Source organism: Microtus oregoni, unplaced genomic scaffold (genome assembly GCF_018167655.1).
Source record: "Microtus oregoni isolate MIOR12 unplaced genomic scaffold, Mior012 000060F_001, whole genome shotgun sequence".
Taxonomy (NCBI): Eukaryota; Metazoa; Chordata; class Mammalia; order Rodentia; family Cricetidae; genus Microtus; species Microtus oregoni.
Genome location: NW_024543836.1, coordinates 1261313 through 1276652, shown reverse-complemented (window position 1 = coordinate 1276652; position 15340 = coordinate 1261313). Strand labels below are relative to the sequence as shown.

At 42.7% G+C, this 15340-nt stretch overlaps 1 protein-coding gene across 1 annotated transcript in view; it reads left to right on the top strand.

The window, feature by feature from the left end:
- LOC121439071 (dual 3',5'-cyclic-AMP and -GMP phosphodiesterase 11A) overlaps positions 1-15340 on the top strand; it is a 282745-nt gene that overhangs the window by 102109 nt on the left and 165296 nt on the right. The window contains exon 5 of the mRNA XM_041639564.1: positions 8148-8212. Within this exon, the coding sequence (XP_041495498.1) occupies positions 8148-8212 (65 nt within the window). The remainder of the gene's footprint in view (positions 1-8147; positions 8213-15340) is intronic.

Below are 15340 nucleotides of genomic sequence, written 5' to 3'. Positions count from 1 at the left end.
GCCTACAACTTAAAATCTAGGCAAATTCAAATTCAATTATTTAATCACAGGTGGTAGATGCTTTTACATATGCAAGGAAGAATGTAGGAAGTATAGTTCCAAGGGCCTGGGAAATTGGGCAGCTGAAATCTAGTCATACAATGGATGAGAGATGGCAGGATAAGTAAGTCCAGCATTCAGTGCTGTGTGCTGTGGTTGTGCAGCTAAGGCTAAACACTAAGGCCTATATCGTGGGAACTAGTGTAAGCCTCACGTTAACAACTGTAGCAAGGTGCTGGTTCCTGTGCTTGGGAAGCATGGCAACTGGCTGATATGCCGAAGCAGACTGTGCCAGGAGAACGAGTCCCTTTTGTGCTTTGACTATGAAATGTCTGACGTGCTTGAACACTCAGTCCTCTCCTAGTGGCACTGTTTGGGAAGGCTGAGGAACTTTCAGGAAGTGCAGCCTTCCTGGAGGAAGTTGGTACCTAGAAGCAGGTCTTCATAGTTCCGCCCCACTTCCTGTCCACCCTTCACTTCCTAACTGTGACTGCAGTGTGATCCACTGGCTTCTCTCTGTCCTGCCACCATGCCTTCCCTGCCACTGCCACATCTTCCCCACCATGACAGACGATGTCCCCGCAAACTTAAAGCTAAAATGAGCTCCTTTTCCCTTACGCTGTTGCTCCTTGTCAGGATTTTATTAGTACAGTCCTTTTTCTACTAAATGATCTGAAGCCAGCATTCGGCTGGGGAGAGATGCTACTATGTCATCTCTCAAATGTGTTTCCTGCAAATCCTTCTGAGAAGCGCTCTGGGTCAAGAGAGGCCAGTGCCCCCCAGTCTTGGTATATTCAAGACTATACACCCCAGGCTCATATGCAGAGAGCTTCTCAACAAATACCTTTGGTTTTCTGTAATTTTAATGGGTCATGTAAATCAGTATCTCTTTTTGATTTGTGCTTTAAGGTTTTGTTAAAGAATCTTTGCTTTCAGTTACCGTTCTCTCTCTCTCTCTCTCTCTCTCTCTCTCTCTCTCTCTCTCTGTGCATATGTGTGTGTGTGTATTTGTGTGCATGTGTGTGTGTATAAAACCTTGTCTTGGAACTATTTCCCCCTTCTTTGTTGGTACATCTGTATTATAATAAGTACCTTTAAAAGCCTGGCTCTGTCTGAGCTCGCGGCATTGTTCCTTGGCACTGCTAGTCTCAAAGTCTGATTTCTACAGTTTTACACTACTTTGGTACTGAACAGGGCAAGTCTTCTCTGTTGTTCAAGTTTAAAATTATCATCTCACTGCATCCCAGGAGAGGAAGAGGAAACTCCTCGTTACACACTTACCCTTTGCCATGGAGGAAAGTCTCTCCTAAAAGGGGCTTGAGGGTCTGTATAAATTAGCTTGATTCAGGAAATAACCAGGCTAGCTAGAAGATAAAACAATTATATTTTTATTTATTATAAGGGGAAAACTCATGAAAACAGGAACGAGCAGTCCAAGCTCAGCTGTGCTTCGAGGGAACCATACAGAGAGCGCACCTGGGTGTGCACCTGTTTTTCTCTGGGTCCCAGCAAGCCACACCCTAACTTGGTCCCACCTCTAAGAGATAATTGGTTGACCAAGCTTTCCCATCAAGGGTCTGCAGTCACAGTCTTTGGGCATTCAGGTGTAAACTGTGAGTACCAAAAGTAGAAATGCTGAATGTCTTTCCAGATCGTCTCATGCCAGAATTAATATCTCATGGTCTTTTGCTTCTCTTAAGTGTTTCGGTTGGCTGATTTTAAGTGTGACTCTGTTGATGGCTTTTTCTATTAGAAAACAAAACAAAGCCCTTGGCTGGACACTGCTGTCAACATCAGGAAATGTTTGTCTTTTGACGTGAACAGTGGGTTAATGATATTCCGTTCCGGGAACTGTCTAAGTGATTCCTGTCACTTCTCTTAGCTCCTTCCAGCGCATGCACTTACGATCATCTCTGTGTCCTTTAGAGCCTGGACAAGGAAATGGAGTGTAGACATTGTAGTCCAAGGTCCTCAGGCACCATTGCAGCTTTGCTACTTCCCATTCTCTCTGTTCTGATCGTCCTGATGCCTGGCAGCTAGTTCCTCTCCAGCCTGCTAGCAGGTGCTTCTTGGCTAAGCCTCTGACTTCAGGGCTGCTTTCTGGGACTTGCTTACTAAATGGAGCAGAGCAGCCAAGCATACTGGATTTCTAACATGAGTCCTAACTTGGCCTTAGTGTGCATAAACCCTCAGTGAAGCCAAAGGCTGAGTGACTTCCCCATGTCCTACATCCTAGGGAAGTAGCAGACGATGAGTGTCATCCAATTGTTCTGAACCTGCCCGTGATGCCCCCTCCTTCCTCAGTGCATTGGAATAACTTCTTGTGGCTTCCTTTTCCATCACCTTCTTTCCATTTCCTACTTCTTTCTTTAATAATTTTCCTTCTGTGTGGCAGCCAATTTAAATTCTGTTCTATTTTCTTCCAAGTATTTTTTTAAGAGTACAAGATGGAAGATTTATTTCTTTTAATTCTCTGATAATCACCTAAATGACCACTTTTCCATGTTTATGCTCAAGTATTCAATCTCTACTGTTAATATATCACATTATATATTCATATGTTAACTTTTTTATTAGGAATCAAATGTACATTCTTTTGAGTTACAAACCCCCTTAGCTCACTTTGTGAAGAAGTGTCTATTAATATATTAGCTCAACTCCCACTTTGGTCACTACTGAACATAAGTCTCTGCTGGCCATCTCTGCCACATCCTGTCCCACGTTTCTTCCCTCTGGATTTCTCTATAACACTTAGCAAAATCATCATGGCTCGTGTTGCAAACCACAGAGCAGTTGCCGGGCTTCTTCTCACCTGGGACTGTCTCCTGCTTCCTACCTTTGCTTGTAAACAACAGATTCTCTACAGCCAATTATTAATATGGCTCCTACTTATCTTTTTAATCATGCACCTGCTTTTCTAAATGTCATTTAATTTTTGTAGCTGCCTGTTGCTTCGACAATAGTGTTCATCCCCTCAATATTCAAGGCTTACCACTTCTGTTACTAGGTTAACTTTTGGTTTTCCTCTCTAGTGCCAGCCTGATTCTAGCCTTTTCCTTCATATCTACTCCCCTTCCTGTGATCAGTCAGCCTGTGTCTATTTTTGGTTTATTTTCTGGCTTGGTGGCCTTGAAGACTGATCTCTACACAACATAGTACTTGGGCTGTTTTGTCCTCTGGCTTCCAGCTAAGTCTCACAAACTGAGAGATCAGCACAAAACGTATGAGACAAGGGTGTTACTGCCCCCTTGCACCCTCAGTTAGAGAAGTGGCTGAGTTCTTCTCAGTCCTTTCCAGCCATTTCAGCTCCTTGAGGAAACCAACAACGTCATTTCCTACTCTTTTCCCATTCTCTCTGTGGTGTCTCAGATTTAGGAGAATTAACTCGTTTCAGAGTTGCTAGTCACTGGGTACTTTCCCATTCCTCACTGTCTATGGTTGCAGGACACACACTCCCAGCCAGAATCAGTCTCTTTATTGAAATATGATCCATTAAGCTCCTTTGGCTTACTCACTATTTCCTTACTTCCAGAACACAGTGGTCTAGTGCCTCAGCTGGAGAACTTCCTCTCTGTCCCGCGTAGAGCAATCCTCTCCCTTGCTGGGACTTAGTTCACCTGATGCTGCCGCTGCCCTGAATGCATGGGTGGCCTATGAGCATCTATCAAGATAGAATTGTGCATCTGTAAATTGCTTCTTGATCTGTACCGTGCTACATTGTGAGTTACTCAAAGACAGAGCATTTTCACCCCTTCATATTTTCAGAGCCCATCACAGTGCCTGGAGCACAGAGTTTTTGATAAATTCTGATTAAGTAAACACATAAAATGATAATTAATATAAGGGAAGGCTTTGCACAGAGGGAGGGTAGTGGGCAATCATTTGAGGCATCTTTGGCCTTTCATATAAAATAAAGATTAAGAAATATCTAAATTGATGATTACTTAGTAGTCATTTTCTTTTCTGTGGCAGCAATATCTACTTGAGTATAGTTTTGTTGTTCAGAGTTGTATTTAAGTGAAAAGAACGGAGAGGAACCAGACTAACTACTCCTTGACAAATATCCAAATTAAAAAGACTTCTCTCCATGGAGCTTTTCCAAAGAACAAGCAGGGAATGGCTTGTTTTCTTCACTTGGCATCTCCAGCTTTCCCCAGGGTGGAGTCACCGGGCTGATGAACAGCAAGAGGCCCTGGAAACCACTTGTTCACGTTCGCTGGTCTGGGAGCCACTTCTGCTACTCCCCTTAGGAAACTCTTTATTCAGGTGCATCTGTGTCCGTCCTTAATCTGTGTTCCTGTTGTACTGATACAATAAAATCAGAATTGAGTTCGTGCAGCCAGTTTTATGAAATAAATAAATCTAAGATTCAGGGGCTCAAATCATGAATACAATGTAAATTCTGTTCTCTTTAATTTATAATTTTACCTGTTTCTTTTCGGTTATGATTTACGCAGCTATGGGCGTTTGATCACAGACAATTGTCTATTTGAATGGATCTCCATCTTTCTCTCCTATGCTCTCTCTCCACTTCTCCCCTTTCCTCTCCCTCCCTTCCTCTCTCCCCTACCTCCCTCCTCCCAATTCAGTGTCTAGGATTCCCCTTTCTGAATTATAGACCAATCACATCTATTTATTATTAATAATTTATCACTAGCCCTTAACAATTCAGCAGGTGATAGATAACCTGGCCCACAGAAGCTCTAGACCAAAGACTGGCAAACTCATCTTCTGCAAAGGTTTACCTAGTAAATATGTGGGGCTTCATGACCAATATAGTATCATTTGTAACTATTCAGCTCTATTTTAATAGTAGAAAATAATAAATAGATGTGATTGATCTATAATCAAACATGGATCTTTGTGTTTGTGTGGCAAGCACTTTGATTCCTGAACTATCACTCCAGCCCTAAATTCTTTATTTATGAACCTTACATTTTTTTTAAAGACAAGTTCTCTCTAGTATGCCGCTCTAGTTGTTCTAGAACGCACTGTGTAGATCAGGCTGGCCTTGAACTCACAGAGATCCTCTTGCCTTCCGAGTGCTGGGATTAAAGGCACGTGCTCCCATGTCTTGTCCATTATATTTTATTGTTATCACGGCCTCATGGCCTAGTTTACTGTAGGGTACATGAACTTGGAAGATGTGTATCCATGAATTTTTCTTTATTCATGTATTTATAGCAATAAACAATGAGATAAAGCAAAGTATTTTAAACTTTTATTTTATTTTCCTTTAGTTTTTAGAGTCTGATGTAGCTCAGGCTGGCCTCAGACTCCCTAAATGACCTCAAACTCTCTAGGACAAGCTTGAACTTCTCATCCCCCTCCTCCACTCCCAAGTGCTGGGATTACAGGTGTGTGCTACCATGTCTTGTATATGTAAAGCTAGAGACCCAATCTAGGGCTTCATGCTAGGCAAACTGCCAACCAAACTAAATCTCCATACCTTATATTTGGCCTTATCTCTTTCTCAGGAAGGTGTTTGTTTGTTTTTTAGAGGGTTGTTTGCTTGTTTTCATTTTAGGCGTTTCAAGTGCTCATCAGTTAGATTTGAAGAATCAAACACTGAAGTTCTATAAAGAGGTGTTTGTATGTCTTGTATTCTTTGTGATTCCAGACCTATGCATCTATAGCTTAAAATCTTTCCTTCTATCTTATAAGGTTCTTCCAGGCGGGAAAGATGTTTTTAATAGGTTGCGCGCGCGTGCGCGCGCGCACACACACACACACACACACACACACTAATAATAAAAAAATATATATATTTTTTAAAAGATAAAAACCTAACTTTGCAAAACTGTAAAGCAAGCATGTAGAAAAATTTACTGAATTCATTAATGAGGTAACAGAAGGTTCTAACGCAGAGATTATGCTAGGTTTCATGTCAACTTGACACACACTAGGATCATCTGGGAAGAGGGAAACTCAACTGAGAAAATGCGGCTATCAGATTGGCATCTGGGTAGGTGGTTCTGAGGTATATACAAGAAAGCAGACTGAGCAAGGCAGGAAGAGCAAGCCAGTCAGCAACACTCTGCTGGGGTCTCCGCTTCAGTTCCTGCCTCCAGGTTTCTGCCTTGAGTCCCTGCCCTGACTTCCCTCACTGAAGGAGCGTGACCTGAGAGCTGCAAACCGAAATAAACCCATGTGACTTTTGGGTACGGTGTTTTAGCACAGCAATCGAAACCCCGAGACAGGCAGTGAAAGAAGGCTGATTGCTGCACGAATTCTAATTGTTCTTAATAATGAAAACTTGAGTCAGCTCTCAGGGGTGAAAGTTGGACAGAGAAGCAGTGGAGTTGGCCACTAGGAAGGCCTTGTACCTCCTCCGAATCCTCAGACCGAAGGGGCGATCCTGTCTCCACCAACCCTCATACTGCCTGCTGCATGCTGCACCCTCAGACTGCATCCTCAGACAGGCTGCTGCTCAGGCTGCGGCCTCAGACTGCGTCTGAGCTCCTGTCTCCTCCCACCTTGTATTCCTCTCTGCCCAGCCATATCACGCCTCTCTCCACACCCAAGTGCTGGGAATTAACGGTGCGAGCCAACACCGCCCAGCTGTTTCTCTTTTAGACTGGATCAATTTCGTGCAGCGCGTGGTAGCCTTGAACTCACAGAGATCCATCAGCCTCTGTCTCCTGAGTGCTGGCATTAAAAGTGTGTATCACCACCACCCAACCTCTATGGCTAACTAGCAGTTTAGCTCTGCACTGATTTTTAGGCAAGCTTTATTTGTTAGATTACAAACAAAATATCACAGCTGACACGAATGGCTGCATTACACAGATTTTTTTTAATGATTGCGGTCGTCTGGAACAACTCAGTCGGAAGCACCGAATTTTGATTTTCTTCTATACAGCAATCATGCTTTTCTTCTTGCTTTCAACCCATTTACATCGCTGTCAGTATTTCCAACCTTGACACCCTCCCTGGCAGGATGTTTAAAGTCTTATCAACAGTAAAATTAAGCCATAATTATTGTTAATGCTATTAGAGGATTAAAACTTATTTATTAGGTCAGAAAAATGAAAAGATATTTTCTTCCTGATTTCTAAAACCAGGAACAAGCTGGGAGGTGGTATTGCATGCCTTTAATCCCAGCAGTCGGGAGGCAGAGGCAGGAGGATCTCTGTGAGTTTGAGGCAGCCTGGATTACAGAGCAAGTTCTAGGACAGGCTCCAAAGCTACAGAGAAACCCTGTCTTAAAAAAGCATAAATAAAATAAATAAATAAAACCAGAAACAATTGATATCTCGCTCATTGTTTGATTAATATTATATGATGTCAAGGCTAGAGAGGTGGCTCAGTGGTTAAGAGCGTTGACTACCCTTGCAGAGGTCATGAGTTCAATTCCCAGCACATGGTGGCTCACAACCATCTGTAAAGAGATCTGGTGCCCTCTTCTGGCCTGCAGGCAAACATGCAGACAGAACACTGTATACATAATAAACAAAATAAAATAAAAAATTATATGATGCCAAGCCAAGTTACATTAAGTTACTTTGAGTCTATGTTTATTTGTATTTGGACACAGTATATATTCAACAGATAATTATGAAATGAATCTAAAATCCTTTATTTATTTATTTGGAGACAGGGTCTTACTATGTAGATCTACTGGCCTTCTACTTGCTATATAGGTGGAACTGGCTTTGGAACGCACTGAGATATGCCTGCCTCTGTTTTGAGAGTATTGGGATTAAAGACGTGCGCTCAGCAAAGAATGAAATTGTTTTAAATCAGAACGTATTTGTCTATCCTGGTCCACATAACTAACAAGCCGTCTTACTTGCTCCTGCTCATGAAGGTATATGGAGTGATGAATGAATGGACCGCGGAATCAAACCAACACAGTTCGTGCTTTAGCTCTTTCTCCTTGTGTCTTGGCACCACCCTGTTTAAAACGGCTCTTTAAGCCTCAGTGAATGTGATGTCATTGCAGATCTAAAAGCGGTTACTGCATCATGCTAAATTGCAGGGAAGCGCTAATTCTTTAAGCGCAATTATTGTGACGTCACTGCAGAGCTGAAAGCGGTTGCTGCGTCGTGTTAAACTTTGGGGGAGCACTAACTGACCTGGGTTCACCGTCTCTCTGTACGACACAGGTGGTGAAGTTTACCAAATCCTTTGAACTGATGTCCCCAAAGTGCAGCGCCGATGCTGAGAACAGGTAAGGCCCCTGGGCTTCATGCTTGTCTTCTGACGCGCTGTGGTCCTTGGCGTTTGCGGAACTGCATGATTCTCTGCGGACAGGAGTTGCCCTTTCTCTGCGTCATCAAGTGCAGCCATTTATCACTCTGTGGAATGTCAGAATTTAAATAAAAGCTATTGCTGAATAGTGAGTGTATAAAGAGTACATCTCCTTCGTTGTGTGTTTTTAAGACAAACTTAAGACTAGGGATGGTGGTACTAGCCCCTTAGCCTAGCTGCTTGGGAGGCTGAGTCAGGAAAACCCCAGATCCAAGACACACCATGGCTGCAGAGGTGGAGCAAGGTCAGCCTGGGAAACTCAGTGATTCCTGTCTCAAAAAAAATCCTGAGACGAGGGCTGAGGGTCTAGTTCAGTAATAAAGCACTTGCTGGAGAGTGCATGGAGTCTCTGGGTTCACTGTTAGTACCGAGAGAGAGAGAGAGAGAGAGAGAGAGAGAGAGAGAGAGAGAGAGAGGTAAAACTGAAATGTAGTACTTGTGATGTGGTTATAATCTTGCCTGTGGACTTTATAGTACCCCTCTCTCCTGAAGGAGATTGGATTTTTTAAAATATGTATTAATGCCTTGAATCTTGGATAACAGCTACTGTGTTAGTTACTTCTCACAACACCAGACAAAAGCAACTGTAAAAGGAAGGAAGGGTTTGTTCTTGCTTATGGTTTGAGTGTAAATCTGTAAGGACGGGAGAGTCGTGGTGGCAGATGCAGGAGGCAGCTGGTCACATCCCATTCAGTCAGGAAGCGGAAGCAGAGTCATGAATGGGCTTACTCACCTCAGTTCCAGGGATCTGGCACCCTCTTATATGTACCTTGTGACTAGGTGTGTACGCAATATACATACATACATACATACATACATGTAAGCTATTCACTCATTTTCAGAAAATAAAAACTAAATTTTTAAAAGAAGAAAGAATGATGTATTGTTGAGAAGTGACAAAGGAGCTGTTGACCACAGGGCCATCAGTTATAGGAAGGAAAGCACACGGAGTCAAGAAAGCTTGTGACGTGAATTCCTCTGGCCCATCTCCTGGCCCATAATGGTTTCATGTTGTCTAACAGGTCAACTTTTGTCCTTCTTCCTAATGACAGGAGGGAAGATACCCTTGTAAATGTATGCCCTACTTTATGACAGAGAGCTTTTCTTGGATCCGCTTCTCAATTTTTTTTTTCAGCACAAAATAATCCTGTGGTACACAGCACATTTTTGTGTGACACATTATTGTCTCCTATAACAACCAGCTCATTTACGGAAAATGGGAGGTAGATCTCAGGGAAAGCTCTGGATGTGGGAAGACCTCTATCAGGTCTTACAGGACCTAACTAACCTCCAGAGGGGTGAGATGCCATCAGCAGGGACTTTGCGAGAGAGGAGAGCCTGAGGGAAGCATTGCATGTGTGAGCGTGGGGGCTGTGAGCTGGTGTCACACGGATCATCATTATTGCTAGCGATGGTCCCTAATTCCTTGTCACGTCCAGCTGCCCGGGATGCCATCAGACTGAGATGAGAATCCTACCGGGTCCTTCTGCTCTGCTCAGAGCCTCCTAATGAGAAAGCAGCGTGCTCACCGAGGAATAACAATGGGCAGTGATGTGATGAAGTCTAGATAGAAAAATCATGTGGGCTAGAATGAAGAAGGACTACAGGACGGCAAACTTAGAGCACCACTAAGTCCCGCACGGAGCAGAGTCTTCTGTGGAGGTCCTCCATAGACACCCCCCCACACACACACTTGACGTCGTCAGATCATTCCACTCACTATTTCTGGATGCATTAACAGGAAAACTCTACTGTGACCACCATAACGTCATAACGTCAACGCTTAGTAATTAATCAATAAATACTTAGTGAATGAATGATTTAATGACATTGAAAATTGGGCTGGTGACTACCGTCCTGGGTGGCAGCTGTGGCATAGTTACTGCCCCATAGCTGGTTGTATTGCCACTTTGTGTATTGTACATTGTTGGTGCTACATGGCTGGGTTAAATGTGGGTTAATAGTTTCAACAAGATTGCACAATAAGGGGATGGAGAGATGGCTCGGTGGATGAAAGCAATTGCTGCCTTTACAGAGGCCCTACATTTGGTTCCCCGCACCCACATGCTGGCTTCTAATCATCTGTAACTCCGTATCCAGGGAATCTGGTGCCCTCTTAAGGTTCCATGAACACAAGGTGTGCAAACAAATACTCATATACATAAAATAATACATAAATAAATCTTGGAAAAGATGATTCTATGTCTTGACATTGAAATGAAAAGTTACTGTTTTATGCAGAAGCACATGAGCAAAGGGGAGAGTATTTGCCAGGAACACCTGAGGACAGAGCTGAGATCCCCAGCACCCACATAGACGCCAGCCCGGTGTGATGGGACCATCTGTACTCCTCGGACTTTGAAGACAAGGATGGGATCCCCAGAGCAATTTGGCTGACTAAGCTAGCCAAACCACGGCACTCTGAGTTGAAGTGAGAGATCTTGCCTCAACGGATAAGATAAAAAGCAACTTAGGGGAGAACTAATTCTTTCTTTCTTTCTTTCTTTTTATTTATTTGTTTATTTGTTTTTGTTTTTTCAAGACAGGGTTTCTCTGTGTAGTCCTGGCTGTCCTAGAACTCGCTCTGTAGACCAGGCTGGACTCAAACTCACAAAGATCCGCCTGCCTCTGCCTCCCAAGAGCTGGTAATAAAGGCCTGTGCCACTGCTAGAAAGGGCCAGTTCCCAATCTCTGGGTTCCCATACATACACATGCACTCCCCACATAGTCATGCATGTGAATACTCACACACACGTGCAACCACACCACATGCACATTAAAAAAAAAATCCCCCAAGCAACAAAACCTACATAAACAAGAAGAAGAATACAATTTGATAGGAGTGGTGAAAATATTTCTGTTGAAAAACTAGCCACAACCCAGAGCAGTAACTAAAGAAGGAATTCCAAAGTAAATGAGGAGATGATCTTTCGCTACTCAAATACCAACAAAACGACCCACTACCGCATGCCAAGTCATGCATTTGAAGACAGAAGAAAATGGCCAATTTCTCACCATAAACAAAAAAATTTCAAAGTAGAGAGAGCCTGGTGTGAACAAATTCATGTATTTTGCAGGGCTGCTATTAAAATGTGGAAAAACAATTTCTCAAAAAAAAAAATCTAATTGGAAGCCGCTTCCTTTCCAGTGGCAAGTAATTGAATTGAGGAGAGAAAAGGAAGGTTTGAATTTCATTAGAGAGGAAATGCTGAGACAGCCTTGCTGTCTGTTGACATGCTTGTCAATGACAAGGGTGCTAAAACAACACGGGTCCCCAAATGAAACGTTTCATTGTGATGGCATGAACGATGTCAGGCTGTCTAACTTGCCAATGTGCTTCATTTTCCACAGTGGAGTCACCCCGAGTGTGCCAGGCAGAATTTGTCCTCTTTGGCACCTTACCCCTTGTCATCATACCTCTATGGTGGATTGCAAGGGTGAGGAGGCTTTGCAGATGGAATAGAGGGTACGTTCAAGTGAGGAGGTTACGCTGGGCTCTCTAGATGAGCCACGAAGAGCAATGTTTTCAGCCAGGTTGGGACAGAAAAGAAGCCAGAGAGAAAGCAGAAGGAGAAGTCAAGGATTTAAAATGTGAACTGAAGGACCAGGAGCTGGCATGGTCATTGAAATGAGGACCAGGTACTTGGGACACTGAGGGAGCTGGAGGCCAGCATGGCCTTTGATATGCTGATGGGTTCCCAAGATGGTCATATGGCCCTTCTGCCAGAGGTAAAGGGAACGACTCCTTTTGGCAGGGGGGAACTGGCTGCACAAATTCCTGAGGAAGGTTGGCTTTTCTATAATAGCCTCAAATCTTCCTACAGTGTAGGTTGAGCTCATTTCTGGATATTTGGCCTGCCTGCGACCTAGCATTCAGGAAAGCATACAGCCTTGGCAACATCTTGATCATGGCCTTCTCTAAGAACCCAGACAGTGAGTTCAGCTGAGGTGGGAATACATACGTCTTAGCCTGAGACAATTTAGGGTTTCCTCCAGTTTTAATGTTGGAATTATAGCTCTGCTACTCTTTCCTCTGAAAGAAAAAAAGATTGTTTGCCACACGACTTTCTTGAGCTCCATTTCTCAGGTCAGAATATTAAAACCAGTGTTTCAACGTTTAGGGAAGTAGCTGAAATTCTTTGTTGCAATTTAGTTTTGCCAACAAATGACTCCTTCTAACAACTATTTTAATCCATCTTAATTAATTAATTATCTCTGTAACTCTCTCTTTTGGACCTCCAGACTCCATGGCCCAGATTCTGTCATTTTTACAGAGAAGTTGTCTTCCAGGATGTGTCTCTGATGACTCAAAGCTTCATGACAACCTTGCTAGTTCCTCCAAAGGTCTTTATAAAGACATTGGATATCTGGGTAACCATCCTTTGTTCTTGTCCAGCATGGATGGCAGAACCAGGAAAAAGCTTGCGGGAGACGTAACCCTAAGAAAACGAAAAGAGAGGGGCGAGGGTTTTGATTATCCCTGAGTATACTGTGATTACAGACTGTAATCATATTGCACTTTATAACCAAAACGTCATTGGCCCACAGGGGAGAGTTGTTAGCACCCAGTCAGATTATGGCTATGCTCTGGGCCTGGAGGAGGAGACCACCAACTCTACAAGGCCAAGGTGACTCACCCAGTTGGACATTATCATGCCAAAGTATGCTTCAGGGAAGCAGAAATGGCTTTTGAGAATGTCACTAAATGTCTGTACTGTGAACTGTGATGGGACCAATGCCTTTGGGTACGCCTCAGAATATGACTTTCAGACTTTGAAAAATGTGGTCCCCAACAACAAAAATTTATCTAATTATCAGCTGGCTATTAAACTAACTGAAGAGAAATTCTAGCTGCTGTACGATGGAGACACTTTTCAAAATTAGTTTAGGGGAGTCACTTGACAACAAATAGCACCAAGAATAATAGCAACAGATAGAAACAACAACATCTTGACAGAGGATAAAGGAGATGCTATTGTTTTCAAAGTTTCCATACTATTTAATATTTTAGTTTTTAATCAGAAACCATAAAGCATATAAAGAAACAAGAAAAGATTAGCATGGATCTAAACAAAGTGGCTTTTGATAGAAACTGTCCCACTCAAGAAAACAGTTGGAATTTGGGTGGGAAATTATAAATATGCCCAAAATTTTAAAGGGAACCCCATACAAAGAACTAAAGGAAAATATGAGAACACTCTCTCAACAAGATCAGTGACAAGATAAAGTATACACAGTATCATCAAAACAAATCCAAGTTCTAAAGTTGAGAAGTTAAATAAAATGAAAAGTTCTCCAAGATGGGGCTTAAGAGAGCGTGCGTGAGAAGGCCTACAGTCTACAGGAAAAAAGATAAGTCTACAGGAAATGTGTAGTTTAGGGGATAGAAAGAAAGAAGCAGAGTCTCAGAGACATCTAAACGCTATTAATCCTAAAAACACGCAGTCCTACAAGGAGGATTCGCAGAAAAAGAAGTGAGAAAGGGCTGAATTGCTTTTCTCATTGTCGTGACTTAAAATCTGACCTAACGTGACATAAAATCTGAATGGGTTTATTTGCCTTACAGTTTAAGGACGGGCATCGTCAATCATGGAGGGTTAAGTGTGACTACAGGATCACGGGTCACAATGTGTCAGCAGTCAGAAACTAGAGAGAGGACAAGAAGCAATGGGATACAAAGTCTCAAGCCTGCCCAAGCACCCTCCTGCAGTGAAACTCCACCCCGTGAAGGTTCCACAACCTTCCAAAACAGGGCCACCCAGTGGAGAGCCAAATGCTAAAACACTAGAGCCTAAGAAAGAAATCTCTCATTCAAAAATAATGTCCTAACTCTGTGCCCGGTGGAATAAAGGCCATCTCACAATGCAAAATGGATTAATTCAAAAGTTCCCAAAGTGTTTCACAGTCCCGCTATTTACAAGTTCAAAGTTTCTCCTGAGACTCAGGTTAATCTCATCACCATTGGCTCTTATAAAACTCATGAAACAGGCAGGATTTCTGTTAGTGTGTGACTTCCTTCACACAACCTCGGGGCATACTGTTGTGGATTACTTAATAAAATCAGGGCTCTTGAACCTCAAAATACCAACAGTTAATGTTGCTCATTGATGGACAGGGCTCTAGATGGCTTTGGCGCACGTGTTTGTGTGTGTGTGTGTGTGTGTGTATGTGTGTGTGTTTCTCATTTCTACCTCCTCTAGGTATCTAGGGTGGGGTAGCTCAGCAAGTCATCTTCACATACTAACCCTGGAGACTGAGCTCTGAGGCTCCTTGTTTGCAAGGCTGCTTGCTTCCTTTGCCAGCAAACTATTCTCAGTCTCCCAGGTATCCTCTGCGTCTTCCCCTAATGATCCTAATGTTCAGATGCTCTGGAGCTGCGGTTTGTCCACCGAGACCCCTTGTTTCCGACCTAGACACAGCATTCAGGAAACCAGCTCTTCCGTGTATGTTTTCTTCCAGAGTAGTCTAGTTGTATTAGTACACTCCAAGGTACTGATGGTGTATGTGTCTATGGCTCATTTTAATGTTAATTACAAGAAATAAAATAGAGGAGACGAAACATTTACAATGAAGTATATCTTCCAAATTCATCTTGAGAAACTCAGGGAAAGCCCATTTGTCAAGCACCCAACCCTCACATCTTCAGTATATAAAATGAAAACATACAATTGTGCTGTTAATTGTCACGGCTTTGAACATGAAGACTCAAGTGAAAAATAAACTCACTGCCCCTTTTTTATGGCAGATGGGGGTTTCTTGTTCTAGTAAAACCTGTCACAGGGAAGAATAAAAGCTCTAAAAAAATAGTCTTTGAGAAAGATACATTTAAAAAAAAAGCAATGAACTCAAACATAGAAAACTACGTAGATGCTGGATTGATTCTATCCTGTAAACAATTGCAGCAACTTGGAAGCCCTAATAGCTGATGCGCTTAGCTCTTACTTTTGTAGGCCTCTCATTTAATATACAGGCCTTTCATTTAATTTACTCCAACTAATAATTTAACTCGTTGAGTCCATTTCTCCTTCCTTGCTCTCTCTAGGTAGTC